The 18,282-nt window shown below is 42.2% G+C and overlaps 1 protein-coding gene across 2 annotated transcripts in view; it reads right to left on the bottom strand.

Moving 5' to 3' along the window:
- Window positions 1-18,282, bottom strand: part of LOC135514677 (integrin alpha-X-like) — a 69,769-nt gene that overhangs the window by 48,783 nt on the left and 2,704 nt on the right. For both annotated transcript variants that reach the window (XM_064938181.1, XM_064938182.1), the window contains exons 3-14: window positions 16,279-16,373; window positions 15,843-15,898; window positions 15,348-15,462; window positions 15,007-15,137; window positions 14,624-14,769; window positions 13,857-14,010; window positions 13,475-13,607; window positions 13,185-13,258; window positions 12,787-12,916; window positions 7,773-7,921; window positions 7,455-7,604; window positions 5,281-5,481 (exon numbers count right to left, since the gene is read on the bottom strand). In XM_064938181.1, the coding sequence (XP_064794253.1) occupies window positions 5,281-5,481; window positions 7,455-7,604; window positions 7,773-7,921; window positions 12,787-12,916; window positions 13,185-13,258; window positions 13,475-13,607; window positions 13,857-14,010; window positions 14,624-14,769; window positions 15,007-15,137; window positions 15,348-15,462; window positions 15,843-15,898; window positions 16,279-16,373 (1,534 nt within the window). The remainder of the gene's footprint in view (window positions 1-5,280; window positions 5,482-7,454; window positions 7,605-7,772; window positions 7,922-12,786; window positions 12,917-13,184; window positions 13,259-13,474; window positions 13,608-13,856; window positions 14,011-14,623; window positions 14,770-15,006; window positions 15,138-15,347; window positions 15,463-15,842; window positions 15,899-16,278; window positions 16,374-18,282) is intronic.

Raw genomic sequence — 18,282 nt, 5'->3', positions numbered from 1 at the left:
GTTTGTATGTTAGCACCCAGCCCTAGTATTCTGTGAACTCTTGTTGATCCCGGTGGACGCTCTTGTGGAATTCTGTTTTTTGTTCTTGTTTATTTATTTTTGAGTATCTTTTGAGGCTTTTTATGCTATACCTACCACCTTGTGGATTTACCTTTTTGTCTTGGAGGATTACCTTGTGGATTACCTTGTTCTTGTGGAATTCCTTTTGAGGTTGTGGAGTTACATGTTTTCCTGAAGGACTTCACTTTTTACTTTATTAAATACACCGTCTCAAGTACTGCTGTGTCTGCCTCATCTTCTGGGTTCTGCCGACTATTCGTGGCTCAGTTGGTTAAGTGACTGTTTCTCACTCCGGAGACCCGGGTTCGTAACCGGGTCCTGACAAATATGGGAGAAATCGGACTCTTGCGCTTACATGTCAGGACTGTTCTCTTGGTACTTAACCATGTCTCTGGACTTTATACATCTCCTTAAATATGTGGCGTTAAAGACTCTGGTGACTATGGATTCTCGTCGAAGTGCTGTTTGTAACTCTAAATGTTGTAACCCTCGATCAAGACTTGCCATTATCTTGCTGCTTCTTTTGTCTGGAAATGTCCAGTCTAATCCAGGTCCTGACATTCTTACCCCTGCCGAATTAAGTAGTCAGAGTGGCCTGACGTTTTTGCATATGAATGTAAGAAGTCTTCTGCCGAAGCTTGGTTTTGTGAATATATGGATAAAAACTGCCGACCCTGATGTATTTATGCTTTCTAAAACCTGGCTTAAAAAATCTATTACAGACAAAAATAGTCATAAATGGTTACAATGTTTTTCGTACAGATCGTACATCTAAGGGTGTTGCTGTATATGTAAAAGACAAGTTCTCGGTGGTCGTTCTGACTTCTGTTACTAAACCTAAGCAATTTGAAAATCTGTCTTTGAACCTAAACCTCGGCTCATATTTAAATATTGTTGTATCTTGTTGTTATAGACCTCCATCTGCTACTGTTGGCTCTCTGGATTGTATTTTCAAATTGTTATCACAGAATGTCAATTCTGAGTTTGTCCTGATGGGTGATCTGAATCAGGACTGGCTAACATCTAGCTCTGATCAACTTAAAATTCTGTGCAATACCTACAATCTCACTCAGATTGTCAAAAGTGTAACTAGGTTGAATATAAAATATCCTCTGAAATCCTCTGATTGATTTGATCTTAACCAATACTCCTCATCGTTTTAATGCTTCTGATATTTTAGCAAATTACATAAGTGATCACTGTGCTATTGCCTGTAGTGTCAAAGATACTGGAGCCCTTAGTTAGTAGGCAGCTAAAGACCTACTTCCAAGAAAACAACATATTAAATGGAATGCAATCAGGTTTTAGGTCTGGCCACAGTACTGTTTCAGCAACATTGAAGGTTTTAAATGTGCTCTGTGCTCTTGATAAGAAGTTACATTGTGTGTCCGTTTTTATTGATTTGTCGAAGGCTTTTGACACCGTGGACCATGCTGTCTTAGTGCAAAGGTTCAAATGTTGTGGAATTACTGGTCATGCTCTAGATTAGTTTATAAATGACCTATCAAATCGTACACTGTGTAATGGCGGATGGTTGTAAATCTGAGTCCATAGAGGTGTGCTCAGGTGTTCCGCAAGGTTCTATTTTGGGCCCACTGTTGTTCATTTTGTATATCAACAACATTGGGGGTCTTATTGAAACAGCGGATGTGTAACGATCTTCGTCTTCGTCGGATGAGGAGTAGGAAGGATCGGACCAAAACGCAGCATGTAAGTGCCCATGATTAATTATTATCACAGAATATGAAAATACAAAATAACAAAGTGAATGTAAGAAATGAAAATCGAAACAATCCTGAAAGGTGAAAACACAAAACAGGAACCTACCCAGAAATATCAGGTGGGAAAAGGCTACCTAAGTATGGTTCTCAATCAGAGACAATGATAGACAGCTGCCTCTGATTGGGAACCATACCAGGCCAAACACATAGAAAAGAAAACATAGAAAAACAACAGAATGCTCACGCCCCGACCAAACAAAAGTAGAGACACAAAAAAAGGAACTAAGGTCAGGGCGTGACAGGATGTTCATTTTTATGCAGATGATACTGTTCTTTATTCAAGTGGTAGTAGTTTATCTTTAGCTTTTAAAAATTCCCAAAGAGCATTTAACATCATACAACAGAATCTGTATGATTTAAAGCTGATTCTAAATTCGGGTAAAACAAAATGCATGGTATTTTCAAATGCCAGGCATGTTACAAATCATGTCATTGCTACATTGGCTGGAAATACTATAGAGCAAGTTAAAGTGTACAAATATTTGGGTGTGTGGGTTGATGATAAGCTGAGCTTCACTGTGCATGTAGAGAACTTGATAAGGAAGCTCAAGATGAAAATAGGATTTTATTACAGGCATAAGGCTTGTTTTTATTTTGAGGCCAGGAATGTGCTGGTACGATGTACATTACTGTCGGTTTTAGATTTTAGTGATGTTATATATATGCAGGCCTCAGCCACCACCATGAGAGCACTTGATTCAGTAAATCATGCAGCCTTCAGGTTCATTACAAATCAGAAACGTCTAACACATCATAGTGATCTCTACAGCGCTGTTGACCTTGCGTCGGCTTAAACACTGGTATACACTGATTTATAAAATTCAATTTCAATAAGCATTTCTCTACGGCTGTCCATGCTTTCCACGTGGCTACCCCTACCCCGGTCAACTGCCCGGCACCCCCACAGCAACCCGCCAAAGCCCCCACCATTTCTCCTTTACCCAAATCCAGATAGCTGATGTTCTAAAAGAGCTGCAAAATCTGGACCCCTACAAATCAGCCGGGCTAGACAATCTGGACCCTCTCTTTCTAAAATGATCTGACGAAATTGTTGCAGCCCCTATTACTAGCCTGTTCAAACTCTCTTTCATATCGTCTGAGATTCCCAAAGATTGGAAAGCTGCCGCGGTTATTCCCCTCTTCAAAGGGGGTGACACTCTAGACCCAAACTGCTTACAGACCTATATCTATCCTACCCTGCCTTTCTAAGGTCTTCAAAAGCCAAGTTAACAAACAGATTACCGACCATTTCGAATCCCACTGTACCTTCTCTGCTATGCAATCTGGTTTCAGAGCTGGTCATGGGTGCACCTCAGCCACGCTCAAGGTCCTAAACGACATCATAACCGCCATCGATAAAATACATTACTGTGCAGCCGTATTCATTGACCTGGCCAAGGCTTTCGACACTGTCACCAATCACCACATTCTTATTGGCAGACTCGACAGCCTTGGTTTCTCAAATGATTGCCTCGCCTGGTTTACCAACTCCTTCTCTGATAGTGTTCAGTGTGTCAAATTGGAGGGCCTGTTGTCCGGAACCTTGGGCAGTCTTTATGGGGGTGTCACACGGTTCAATCCTTGGGCCGACTCTCTTCTCTGTATACATCAATGATGTTGCTCTTGCTGCTGGTGATTCTCTGGTACACCTCTATGCAGACGACACCATTCTGTATACTTCTGGCCCCTCTTTGGACACTGTTAACTAACCTCCAGACGAGCTTCAATGCCATACAACTCTCCTTCCGTGGCCTCCAACTGCTCTTAAATGCAGGGAAAACTAAATGCATGCTATTCAACCGATCCCTGCCCGCACCTGCCCGCCCGTCGAGCATCACTACTCTGGACGGCTCTGACTTAGAATACGTAGACAACTACAAATACCTAGGTGTCTGGTTAGACTGTAAACTCTCCTTTCAGACTCACATTAAGCATCTCCAATCCAACATTACATCTAGAATTGGCCTCCTATAACGCAACAAAGCTTCCTTCACTCATGCTGCCAAACATACCCTCATAAAACTGACCATCCTACCAATCCTCGACTTCAGTGACGTCATCTATAAAATAGCCTCCAACACTCTACTCAACAAACTGGATGCAGTCTATCACAGTGCCATCCGTTTTGTCACCAAAGCCCCATACACTACCCACCATTGCGACCTGTACGCTCTCATTGGTTGGCCCTCGCTTCACACTCGTCGCCAAACCCACTGGCTACAGGTTATCTACAAGTCTCTGCTAGGTAAAGCCCCGCCTTATCTCAGCTCACTGGTCACCATAGCAGCACCCACTCGTAGCACGCGCTCCAGCATGTATATGTCACTGGTCACCCCCAAAGCCAATTCCTCCTTTGGTCATCTTTCCTTGCAGTTCTCTGCTGTCAATGACTGGAACGAACTGCAAAAATCTCTGAAGCTGGAGACTCATATCTCCCTCACTAGCTTTAAGTACCAGCTGTCAGAGAAGCTCACAGATCACTGCACCTACCTCATCCCCATACAGTATTTATTTATTTACCTTGCTGCTTTGCACCCCAGTATCTCTCCACTTGCACATTCATCTTCTGCACATCTACCATTCCAGTGTTTAATTGCTATATTTTAATTACTTCACCACAATGGCCTCCCTTATTTTCCACGATAATCTGCAAATAAATTCATAAAAAATCCTACAATGGGATTTTCTGGAGAAAAAAAATCTCATTTTGTAAAAAAAAAAAATCTCATAGTTGAAGTGTACCTATGATGGAAATTACAGGCCTCTCATCTTTTTAAGTGGGAGAACTTGCACAATTGGTGGCTGACTAAATACTTTTTTGCCCCACTGTATACACAGGCGGTTGGTGGCACCTTAATTGGGGAGGATAGGCTCGTGGTAATGGCTGGAGTGGAATGGTATCAAATACAACATGGTTTCCTTGTATTTTATTACCAAAGGTAGACTCAAAGTTTGATCAGATAGTGATCTTTTTAAAATTTAACTAGGCAAGTCAGTTAAGAACAATTTTTTATTTTCAATGATGGCCTAGGAACAGTGGGTTAACTGACTTGTTCAGGGGCAGAATGACAAATATTTACCTTGTTAGCTCGGGGATTTGATCTTGCAACCTTTCGGTTACTAGTCCAATGCTCTAACCACTAGGATACCTGCCGCCTCAATCAATTAGTGACCTATAGTAGTTGCATTTGAGATCAGCTGTGCGGGTGATTTTAGAGTGTATTGCTGGTATAACGAGAGATCAGCTGGTGATAACCTAGTGGCCATCGATGGTTGCAATTGTCTCTATGTGTTATGGGGGATGCAGTGCTTAGAACAGAATAATATAACAGAATAAAAGTCAGGTTGAGACAAAAACCAATTTACAAAATACATACAAGCTTTCAGCTTATTTCAGAATATTTAGACAGAAACAAGAGGGCTGTCTATTATTACTGACCTGACTGTATTTGGCCTGGATGCCCCAAGGGCATCCCAGGAAGATGTAAACACTCCCATGTCCTCTGTCCTCCAGTGGGGCTCCTACAGCCAGCTCCGGCAACCCGTCCCCATTCAGGTCTGGACAGGGGGACAGAGACGTCCCAAACTGACCATGGACGTTCCCCTGGACTCCACGCAGGGTGAGGGAGCAGTTGGGTGCCTAGAATGGAATCAAATCGAATTCAGGTAGGCATCCGCACTCCAGCAAACGAAGGAGGTAGGATGGGTGATCAATAACAGTTATCCAGTGATACGGCTTACACAATAAAAAAGGCCCAACTTGATTGAATTGGCAGCAGTAGGGTGGCTGAGCGGGTATAACACAATTTGATACAGTTTCTCGAAGTCGAACTAACTATGACCAAAAATACAGAGTGAAATGACTCATGATAATACAAATGACAAGGAACTGATATACAGTGCATTCAGAAAGTATTGACTTTTCCCACATTTTGTTACGTTACAGCCTTATTCTAAAATAGATGTTTTTCTAAATTCCCTCATCAATCTACACACAATACCCCTAATGACAAAACTAAAATAGTTTTTTAGAAATCTCGGCAGATTTATTTAAAAAAAAAGCAGAAATATCACATTTACATAAGTATTTAAAGACCCTTTGCTGAGTACTTCGTTGAAGCACCTTTTGGCAGCGATGACAGCTTCGAGTCTTCTTGGGTATAATGCTACAAGCTTAGATTGGATGGGGAGCACCACTGCACAGCTATTTTCAGGTCTGTCCAGAGATGTTTGATCGGGTTCAAGTCTAGCTGGGCCACTCAAGGAAATTCAAAGACTTCTCTCGAAGCCAGTCCTGATTTGTCTTAGCTGTGTGCTTAGGGTCGGCAAAGTAGCCTAGTGGTTAGAGCGTTGTACTAGGAACCGTGAAGGTTGCAAGTTCAAACCCCTGAGCAAACAAGGTACAAATCTGTCATTCTGCCACTGAACAGGCAGCTAACCCACTGTTCCAGGCCGTCATTGAAAATAAGAATTTGTTCTTTAACTGACTTGCCTAGTTAAATAAAGGTTAAAAAAATGTTTTTAAAAAAGGGTCGTTGTCCTGTTGGAAGGTGAACCTTCTGAGGTCATGAGCGCTCTGAAACAGGTTTTCATCAAGGATATCTCTGTACTTTGCTCCGTTCATCTTTCTCTCGATTGTGACTAGTCAGCACTTTGTGAAGTGCTGCAGAGATGATTGTCCTTCAGAAGGTTCTCCCATCTCCACAAAGGAACTCGGTCAATGACCATCGGGTTCTTGGTCACATCCCTGACCAAGGCCCTTCTCCACCGATTTGCTCAGTTTGGCCAGGCAGCCAGCTCTAGGAAGAGTCTTGGTGGTTCTAAACTTTTTTCCATTTAAGAATGATGGAGGCCACTGTGTTCTTGGGGACCTTCAATGCTGCAGAAACGTTTTGGTACCCATCCCCTGGTCTGTGCCTTGACACAATCCTTTCTCAGAGCTCTACGGGAAATTCCTTCAACCTCCTGGCTTGGATTTTGCTCTGACATGCACTGTCAACTGTGGGACCTTTTTATATAGACAGGTGTGTGCCTTTCCAAATAATGTCCAGTCAATTCAATGTACCATAGGTGGACTCCAAGTTGTAGAAACATTAAGGATGATCAATGGAAACAGGATGCACCTGAGCTCAATTTCGAGTCTCACAGCAAAGGTTCTGTTTTTTAGGCTATAACGTTAAAAAAAATGGAAAAAAGTGAAAGGGTACTTTCTGAATACTTTCCAATTGCAGTTTGAAATTTGTGTCTGAAATTCTGTAGTATTTGAATCTTTTGTCAGCTGTATATAAACACAGCAGTGTTGGTTGGAGTCATTCAGACAAAAGTAGTCAGTTTGAAATTTGTGTCTGAAATTCTGTAGTATTTGAATCTTTTGTCAGCTGTATATAAAACACAGCAGTGTTGGTTGGAGTCATTCAGACGAAAGTAGTCAACTTGAATCATAGCCAGTTATGAATTGATAATGCACATTTTCAGTTTATGAATTATTTCAATTAATCTACTACTGAATTGGTTGGTTTAGTATGATATTGACCAAAACATAGATATGCAATACAGTGTTCTATTTAATTCCGCCCCTCGTGTATGTATGGGGTGTTATGTAGCCACTCTTACTCCAGTCTCCAGGGTACAGACGTGGACCTCTCCCCCAACACCCTGGGCATGATACCAAGGAGCCCCAACAACCAGCAGCTCAGCACGGCCCTTCCCTGGCCCAGCATGGATCTCTAGCACACACAGCTCTGCCCCGAAGTAGGAACCAAGCTAGGGGAGAGAGAGAGAAAAGAGAGAAACAGTGGAGGGAAACATTATTAGGTAAAGAGCAACATGGTAATGACAACTTTGCATTCTGGTTGCCTGCTTAGTGTCTTCTGATTTCCCCATAGGCTCTGGTCAATAGGGCATAGGGTGCCTCTCCGGTCTCTTTCTCACCTGAGACCCAGGTATCCTGTGGGTGACAGTCCACTCCTGTTGGAGAGGATCCCTCTGGAAGACCAGGACCAGCCCAGTGTGGTTGAACCTGGGAGCTCCAGCAAAATATATACTGCCATTCACTGTCTCTGCCACTGCCACTGAATAGCCTGTACAGACACATGCGGCATTTGAGTTCAAGTTTAAGAAGTTTATTTGCCATTTGCAGGTATTTAAAGTAATGCCATCGGAAAGTGTTCAAAACCCCTGACTTTTCCCACACTTTGTTACATTACACCCTTATTCTAAAATGGATTTAATAACTTTTTCCACAATACACACAATACCCCATAATGATGAAGTGAAAACAGGTTTTTAGAAATGTTTGCAAATGTATAACAAATTTAAAACAGAAAAAAAAGATACTCAGACCCTTTGCTGTGAGACTCAAAAATGAGCTCAGGTGTATCCTGTTTCCATTGATCATCCTTGAGATGTTTCTACAACTTGATTGGAGTCCACCTGTGATAAATTTAATTGATTGGACATGATTTGGAAAGGCACACACCTGTCTATATAAGGTCTGACAGTTGACAGTGCATGTCAGAGCAAAAACCAAGCCAGGAGGTTGAAGGAATTGTCCGTAGAGCTCAGAGACAACATTGTGTCAAGGCACAGATCTGGGGAAGTGTACCAATGAATGTCTGCAGCATTGAAGGTCCCCAAGAACACAGTGGCCTCCATCATTCTTAAATTAAACAAGTTTAGAACCACCAAAACTCTTCCTAGAGCTGGTCACCTAGCCAGTAATCGGGGGAGAAGGGCCTTGGTCATTGAGGTGATGGTCACTGACCGATGGTCACTGACAGAGCTCTAGAGTTCCTCTGTGGAGATGGGACAACCTTCCAGAAAGACAACCATCTCTGCAGCACTCCACCAATCAGGCCTTTATGGTAGAGTGGCCAGACGGAAGCCACTCCTTAGTAAAAGGCACATGACAGCCCGCTTGTAATATGACAAAAGGCACCTAAAGACTCAGACCATGAGAAACAAGATTCTCGTCTGATGAAACCAAGATTGAACTCTTTGGCCTGAATGGCAAGTGTCACGCCTGGAGGAAACCTGACACCATCCCTACGGCGAAGCATGGTGGTGGCAGCATCATGCTGTGGGGATGTTCTTCAGCGGCAGGGACTGGGAGACTAGTCAGGATCGAGGCAAAAATGAAGGGAGCAAAGTACAGAGAGATCCTTGATGAAAACCTGCTCCAGAGCACTCAGGATGGAAAGTGAACCTTTACCCCAGTCTAACAGGAAAACGACCCTAAGCACACAGCCAAGACAAGGCATTAGTGGCTTCGGGACAAGTCTCTGAATGTCCTTGAGTGGCCCAGCCAGAGCCCGGACATGAACCCAATAGAACATCTCTGGAGAGATCTGATAATAGCTGTGAAGCAACGCTCCCCATCCAACCTGACAAATCTACAGAGTGGAATGGGAGAAACTCTCCAAATACAGGTGTGCCAACCTTGCAGCGTCATTCCCAAGAAGACTCTATGCTGTAATCGCTGCCAAATGTGCTTCAACAAAGTACTGTGAAAAAGGTCTGAATACTTATCTAAATGTAAGTTTTATATTTTTAATACATTAGAAAAAATGTGTAAGACTGTTTTTGCTTCGTCATTATGAGGTATTGTGTTTAGATTGATGGGGAGAAATTATTTAATCAATTTTAGAATAAGGCTGAAATTTAACAAAATGTGGAAAAAGTCAAGGGGTCTTAATACTTTCTGAACGCACCGAACATTTTCATTCTTTGTTGGAGCTCCCTCACGTAAGACAGTACATACACACAGACAGTAAATGATCAGACAAAGAACATCAATCATAAAACAAAAACAGTTCAGTTATATGTGCTAAAAGTATGATAAACAGCTCAGGTTGCATGGTTTATCACACTGGGATATAAGCTGTTCTTGAAACTGGTCGTGGAGGTTTTGATGCTTTTGTACCTCTGCCCAGTTGGTAACTGAAAATGGCGTCGAAGAGGATGGCTGACATTTTACATGCCTGTAATCAATTGTGCTATTTCCTTTGTTTTGTTGCTTTGTTTGTAAAAAAAATAATTAACTTATTGTGTACATAATGTTGCTGCTACCGTCACTTATGACCCAAAATAACTTCTGGACATCAAAACAGGGATCACTCACCACGGACTGGAAGAAGCTATTTCCTTTAACGAGTCTGACGAGAAAGATATTCTGCTCTCCCGAGAACAGGCCCAGATCCCTGTCATTTGCGTGAAGAAAAGACGGAGGAAAAGACGACGAAGATCAGGCTGCCTTTTGAGATTCCGTAGGCGAGTGAGTAAACACCAATTTCCATCAATTCTACTTGCTAACATGCAATCATTGGACATTTTTTTTGAGGTGCCCTACGATTACGATTGTCCTAACAACGGAACATTAAGAACTGTAATATCCTCTGTTTCACAGTTGTGGCTGAACAATATAGAGCTGGAGGGATTTTCAATGCACCGGCAGAACAGAGAAGCTAAGTCTGGTAAGATGAGCGGTGGGGGTGTGTGTCTTTTGTCAATAACAGCTGGTGCACAATGTCTAATATTAAATAAGGCTTGAGGTATTGCTCGCCTGAGGTAGAGTACCTTATGATAAGCTTTAGACTACACTATCTACCAACAGAGTTCTCATCTATATTATTCGTAGCCGTCTATTTACCACCACAGTCTAATGCTGGCCCTAAGACCGCACTAAACCAACTCTATAAGGCCATAAGAAAACATGAAAATACTCACCCAGAAGTGGTGCTCCTAGTGGCCAGGGACTTTAATGCAGGCAAACTTAAATCAGTTTTAACAAATTTCTACCAGCATTACACATGCAACCAGAGGGGGAAAAAAACTCTAGACCACCTTTTCTCCACACACACAGATGCATACAAAGCTCTCCCCCGCCCTCCATTTGGCAAATTTAACCATAATTATATCCTCCTGATTCCAAGCAAAAACTAAAGCTGGATGCACCAGTGACTTGGTCAATACGGAAGTGGTCAGATGGCACGGATGCTACACTACAGGACTGTTTTTCTAGCACAGACTGGAATATGTTCCGGGATTCATCCAATGGCATTGAGGAGTATAACATCCTCGGTCATTGGCTTCATCAATAAGTGCATTGACGACATCATTTCCACAGTGACCATACGTACATATCCCAACCAGAAGCCATGGATTACAAGCAACATCCACATTGAGCTAAAGGCTAGAGCTGCCGCTTTCAAGGAGCGGTACACTAATCTGGACGCCTATAAGAAATCCCGCTATGCCCTCAGATGAACCATCAAACGAGCAAAGCGTCAATACAGGATTAAGATTGAATCTTACTACACCGGCTCTGACATTCGTTGGATGTGGCAGGGCTCAAACTATTACGGACTACAAAGGGAAACCCAGACGCGAGCTGCCCAGTGACGTGAACTTAATGCTACCAGACGAGCTAAATTTTATGCTCGCTTTGAGGCAAGCAACACTGAAGCATGCACGACAGCACCAGCTGTTTGGTTGACTGTGTGATAACGCTCTTGATAGTCAATGTGAACAAGACCTTTAAACAGGTCAACATTCACAAAGCCGCGGGGCCAGATGGATTCCCAGGATGTGTACTCAAAGCATTCCGCGGACCAACTGGCAAGTCCCTTCACTGACATTTTCAACCTCTCCCTGACTGAGTCTAATACCTACATGTTTCAAACAGACCACCATAGTCCCTGTGCCCAAGGAAGCGAAGGTAACCTGCCCAAATGACTACCGACCCGTAGCACTCAGGTCGGTTGCCATGCAGTGCTTTGAAAGGCTTGTCATGGCTCACATCAACAGCATCCTCCCAGACACCCTAGACCCACTCCAATTTGCATACCGCCCCAACAGATGATGCAATCTCAATCACACTCCACACTGCCCTTTCCCACCCGGACAAAAGGAACACGTATGTGAGAATGCTGTTCATTGACTACAGCTCAGCGTTCAACACCATAGTGCCCACAAAGCTTGGACGAGATGGTTAAAACAGTCCCCCAGCTCCACGTCATATTGGACAAGATGGTTAAAACAGTCCCCCAGCTCCACGTCATATTGGACGAGATGGTTAAAACAGTCCCCAGCCCCACATCATATTGGACGAGATGGTTAAAACAGTCCCCCCAGCTTCTTGAAATCCATAATCATTTTCTTTGCATTTAGCTCAAGGTTGTTTCACTGCACCACGCTGTGAGACACTTCTTGTCTATATGCTGTCTCGTCACTGCTAGTGATAAGCCCTATGATGGTAATATAATCTGCAAACTTTCTGATCTGATTGCTGCCACTTTGAGCAACACAATCAGAGGTGAGTAAAGAGTACATCAGAGTACAGTAGAGCACTGTGCCCACACATCTGTGAACAGTTACAATAGGCACCACATAAACAGGCTATCATTCTATAATCTCCACTGACAGAGCTATTCACAAACCAACCAGAACCAACACTGAACAGAACATGAAAGAAGTGCCTATGGAAATAGTGGTACACATTACAGTTTCATAAAAACAAATGTCTGTCCCATACCAACACAAACTTGAGATGAGTTATGAGCAATCATTTTGAGTGGTGATACATTAGTAGGTTCTCTATCTGGTGTCAGTTTCTAAAAATCTCCAGTATATCTGTATAATAAGTTGCTGACATGTCATATTTCTAGTGAATGCTACCTTATGTCTCCTTACCACATGCTTCTCCTTCTCCTTACACTGCTCTTTTGCTCAGTAGTGGTGGGAGATTGTATACATGCAGTACATAGTTCTGTGGGCATAGTTCTGCATGTCTTTTTGACAATAAAAGGCATACACTCCTCTCACGATTATCTGTTGTCTAAGTGGCGGTATTATTTAGACTTTATAATTGGTGATATTGGTATACTGTAATTGGTGATATATTTGTAAAAGGTCGAGTAGTGTTTTTCCCTTAGTCCTTCATTCTCACCCAGATAGGAGTTCTGCATGTCTGTCTCCAGTGCAGAGGCATTGATGAACGTGGCATTCACCCCTCTGGCTGCCTCCACAATGCCCCCAGACCATGAGTATGACCCTACTGCCCCAAACAGAGACACACCCTTCACAGGAGAGAGAAAAGTACTTCATGTGTTACTTTACTTAACCATACTTTACTTTCAAACTGTAATGTGATGTAAAGTGATATAAATATTTAATGGAAGTAAGAACAAAATTCTCTTTTAAGCAAGAACTCTCCAGACCCTGCCGAAAGGGGAAGCATTACATTGGTTAAACATGACATTAACATTGAAAGGATATTCTGGAATAATCAATAACAATAATATTGGCCTTCAGTAGACACTTTCTAGACAGAGAGCAGTCACTAACCCCAGAGAGAGTGGTACTAAAGCCTCCCTGGGACAGTTCCTGTTCAAAAGAACTGGAGTTGGTGGAGTTAGTTCCTGAACATGCAAAACAAAGAGAATAATCAACAAACCACAAAGCATTTTCAAATTGTGATTATCCGCTGTTCTATTACAAACTTCCAAATTAGGTGTACATGTAAAAGGTACACATTCCTTATCCAATGTTTAAATTAAGATATAGTAACTACTGTAGTTATCATTTCAATGGATAGGTTGTATTTAAAAAAAATAATAATCCAAATCCTTTTGTACCTTCAATTGCAAAGATCTTCTCCCTAAGCTCATACTGAATGGATTTCAGAGCATCAAAACTGTTGGTCTCAAATACAAAGTTTGGGAAAGACGCAATCTGCTCAAGCTCTTGTCTAGAGAATTGCTTCCCAACCTGGGAGGGGGAAGAGAGAGGGGGAGGGGAGAGAGAGCAAAAAAGAGTGCTCTTAATTTTAACAGCCATGTCATCTTAACAGAAGTGCCAGAGACAAATCCTAGAATAAAGAGAGATCAGAGGAACACCTTATTCGCTACACAGTGCATTACTTTTGACCCTAGGGGCTCTAGTCAAAAGTAGTGCACTATATAGGGAATAGGGTGACATTTTGTATGCAGCTCACAAGTAAAAGATTAATGAAATCACCCCAATGGCAAATCTGATTACGTCCTTCATCTCGGCCAATGGTATGACAGAGTTAAAGGTCTCTTTAGGGTCGTTAGATTTGCCATCTGTTATCACAACCAACAGCTTCCTGGAATGTTTCCTCATCCCCCGTTCTTCTGTCATCATCTCTTCTCTGAGGATGGGGACAGAACAGGACAGAGTAGAGACAGTGTAGAAGAGGGAGGGGAGGGCTTTTAGAGTACTTTAGAGTAGACTGATTCAAGTAGTGACCCTCCTGGCAATCGTGAGCAGCACTCATATAAAAGCCCTGTCTCAAAGAGGCCAGTTAGACATTACTCTGCTTTTGTGCTGGTAGTGTCTCCCTGTTGCAACTTGCAATAAACCGGATTGATTATTGATCGACTTTCCCAACGACTGCTCCCCCTTTTGGTAGGACGTTACTGTAAATAAGAATGTGTTCTTAATTGACTTGCCTAGTTGAATTTAAGGATAAATACAAATGGGATACTACAGTTTTATTAATCATTCATATGATGGGGTGTATGACACTCACAGAACATAGCGGATGGCTGATGGGGTGTATGACACTCACAGAACATAGCAGATGGCTGATGGTGTGAATGACACTCACAGAACATAGCGGATGGCTGATGGGGTGTATGTCACTCACAGAACATAGCGGATGGCTGATGGGGTGTATGTCACTCACAGAACATAGCGGATGGCTGATGGAGTGTGTCACTCACAGAACATACCGGATGGCTGATGGGGTGAATGACACTCACAGAACATAGCGGATGGCTGATGGGGTGTATGTCGCCTCCTGGAAATGGTCCACGGATCGCATCAGGTTGTCAGGGTTAGGATCAGACACAAAGTCCTCAAAGTGGAAGACAGCACTGGTGTCTGTCGAATACTGAGCAACTGCCACCTGGGAGGAGTGGACACACAATTATGGTTCCCATTGAGACCAATGTCCAAAGAGTCCATACTAGCATAGTATTTAGAACAAAGCTAGTGTATTGGCCATGCATTCTACTATAAATGGCCATACTAGTGTGGATATTGGAACAGAGTCAATAGATACCAATAAGAAAGAGGGTGGTATAATCAGTAGTTCTGTGTGACAGTGGACAGAGATGGGCACAGAGAAGGCCCATACACCCACCTGTGCACGGGGGGCAGTGAACATCCGAATAATGTTTTTGATGAAGTCGATCATGGTGACAAAGTCTCTGGTTATGATACTCTGAGATCCGTCAAACAGAATCACTGCATCCAAGCCAAACTCACGGCACTCTGCAGCACAGAACTTATTAATTGATTGGTTGGTTGGTTGATAGATTGGATACATAAAGCACTTTCACAGAAAAAAAACATCTTGTCCTGTGTAATGCAAACATGTTAGTTTTTGATGTCAGTTACAGTTATCACAAAACCTGAAGTAGACATTGATAATTTACTCAATTGAACACAGACCACGTCATCCTCTAAAACAAATAGTATAACCTTGAAAGGCAGGCTTCAGTGTTTGTGAGACCGTAAGCTGTGGCCCCAGCTCAACACAAAGTCCTTGGAGGTAGTTTAGAGTATCACAGCCATGGATCTGACGTGGTCCACACACCTAGCTCAGCGAAATGGAGAGAGAGTCTTTACAACAATGTCATCTCAGGAATGGCTGAACCCAAACAAAGAATACATAGAGATCAGTGGAAGCAACCACATGGCGAATCAAGTGAGTGAATTAGCATTACTCAGTTCATGTGTCAGGTCATAGGTCACAATGTATCTGAGTCAGATCATACTGTGGGTCACAATGTATTTACTGGAAATGGCACAAGAGGGTAAGCACATAGCACAGGATGTTTGTGAAGAGCAGCTAGTTCCTGATTATAATTGCAGAGGGGAAGGGAAATTGAAAGGGCCCATTTTTTAAAGCCCAAATTAAAAAGGTCAGAAATGAAATAGTACTCTGGCTCAGTGAGTCAAGGATGAGCAACTCACCATAGCTCTGTCAGCATTACAAGCTAGTGACAATCCTAATGAAACTCCTGGCTCCACTAAAATGAAACAAAATAAGTGAATATAGATGGATTTAACATACGAACATAAAAAAAAGTATCAAAATAATTTTGCACCAATTTGTCAATACAAGCCTACGAAAACCTGAACCTCAGCTTGACATAAGCACATGAGGTAAGTAAAACATTCCCACAAATCATGTGTGTTGTCATTTTGTCTCATGCAACACAAAATGACAACACACACACTCCCAAAAGATGTGAGACTAACCAGTGAAGCAATTGTGTGAAAAGAGGAAATGTATACAGGACTTGAGAATTACTAGAATTACTATAACTGAACAGCAGAGCTTAATAGAGTGAGAGAACTCTGATTCTTGGGGGCCACACAAACTGGTTATAGTGCGCATGCATCTTACCTTGTACGGGTAGAGCTTTACAAGTGCCACTGTCATAAGAACACCTGTAAACTACTCCTGTCCCATTGTCTTGAAAAGGAGCGGTGACCAACACACTACAGAGAGACGAGAGGATGGAGAGAATAGAGGAGAAAGACAGAAGGGATGGAGAGAGAGGAGAGGTTAATTGGTTATGTTTTAAATGCTCATGAAAGTGTGTTATGTGTAACATTTCCTGTTTTCAAAATATACTCCGCCTCCATGGTCTCATAGATTGTGCTAACATTGCCTGGATTGTAGGATTTCAGAGCATAAATTATAACAAAGTAAATGTGCGTCTGTTAAGTCAGAACTTCTTCGTCTGTTGAGCAATACACTAGCTAGAACCTTCTCATCGTGTATTTGGTAGGACAAAAAAAGCATGGACAATTTTTGTTTTCCCCCATTCTGTTAGTCAGGTTCTAATGTTGGTGACAGGGCGACATGTTTTGTGGACTAAAACAGCATGATACCAGGTGTATCACAAAGCATTATGAAATTAATTAACCAGCTACAGTAATTTTGAGAAACTTTGAGAAATTGGTTGGCCGATTTTCTGGGCAAATTAACCAGTTATCTACCTTTGATAAGCAGCTAGCTAGCTATGGCTCACTGGTAGCTTGCTAGTTAGTTAGCTTCCAATTTCAAGTCTTTCGAAACCAATATCTGTCTCACTGAAAAATATGAAGTTATTTCAAAATGAAAGCCTTGTGACACTATGATAGCTGTCTATCCCCAGTTAGATAATGTGTTTTCACTTATTGCATCAACATGTTTGTTTTGATCTCCCTGGTTTCCACTAGTTACCACAGCCACAAAGTCAAAATTGGGTATATCGTACAAATTCCTTAAAACAAAAATGTACATTTTGGTCTTAATTTAAGGTTAGGGTTAGGCATAAGATTAGCAGTGTTGTTAATATTAGGGTTAAGCTTAGGGTTAGATTGAAAATCAATCACATTTGTGACCTGATTCAGGAAACTAGGCGTATGTCGCTAGTCACGACTTCACAGGAGATTTTTTTTTTTAAATCAAAATGAGTTTTTGGGCAGAAATGCCTTGTGTGAACTTTCATGTGCCTTAATAACAAACTTGTATGCCATCTGTAAATATGAATAAAATTGTTAAATTATGAGCCTTTTATGTTAAGCCTCAGAATAAGACAGCAACCTTCCCACTAGCCATGATTGGCTGAGATAATGAGTGGGCTGGACATGCTGAGAGAGGAGTTCGGATTGGTCTGCTATATAGAGGGCTTCTGTGGTCAGTCTGTGTTGGTAATTCTGTCGAACGCTGATTTTTTTTAATGTACTGTGTAGTGGAGCTGCATAAGTGTTGCTCTCCACTTTCTGGAGGATCAAGTTTTGAAATCAGTGGAATTAGAGTATGATAGCTAAAGAGATGGAGGAAACACCTGTCTCCGGATTACATCTTCAAACTAAGGGCAACCGTGGCATGGTCTTCATGACAGGGAGACGCCTCCATCATGGATGATGTATACATATTACACGTTTCTAATTTTGACAAAGTGGTTTCATTTCAAGCTAAAATGTACTGTTAGCTATCTAGCTAATATTAGCTGGCTGGCTCCCTAGCTGACGTTATTATTCGTATCCAAAAGCCGTTTGCTTTTCTAGTTAGAGCCTAATGTTAGCTAACATTGAACCTAGTTGGTTAGCTCCCAGCATTGTGGCATTGTTGGCACTTTGTTCATTGTTGTTTAGCTAGCTAACATTAGCTGGCTGGCTCGTTAGCTAACGTTACGTGATGTTTGTACAACATATGGCTGGTGTCAGTGCACGTCTGCAAAAACATTTTAGGAAATTGTTGCCAGCAGAGCTGGTTTGGCCATTTTCATGTTATCCAGATGTAAACAAATCATTGGCCAGAGCTTCAAGTGTGCGCTCTGAACGCTCCGAGAGTGAAACGAGATGGGTGGGGCTAAAGCTTAAGAGGGTGTGAATGATGCTGAATGGGTGTAGACAC

This window comes from Oncorhynchus masou, chromosome 26, assembly GCF_036934945.1.
Source record: "Oncorhynchus masou masou isolate Uvic2021 chromosome 26, UVic_Omas_1.1, whole genome shotgun sequence".
In the NCBI taxonomy this organism is placed as follows: domain Eukaryota; kingdom Metazoa; phylum Chordata; class Actinopteri; order Salmoniformes; family Salmonidae; genus Oncorhynchus; species Oncorhynchus masou.
The sequence above is the reverse complement of the archived record's forward strand: the minus strand, read 5'-3'. Positions and strand labels throughout refer to the sequence as shown.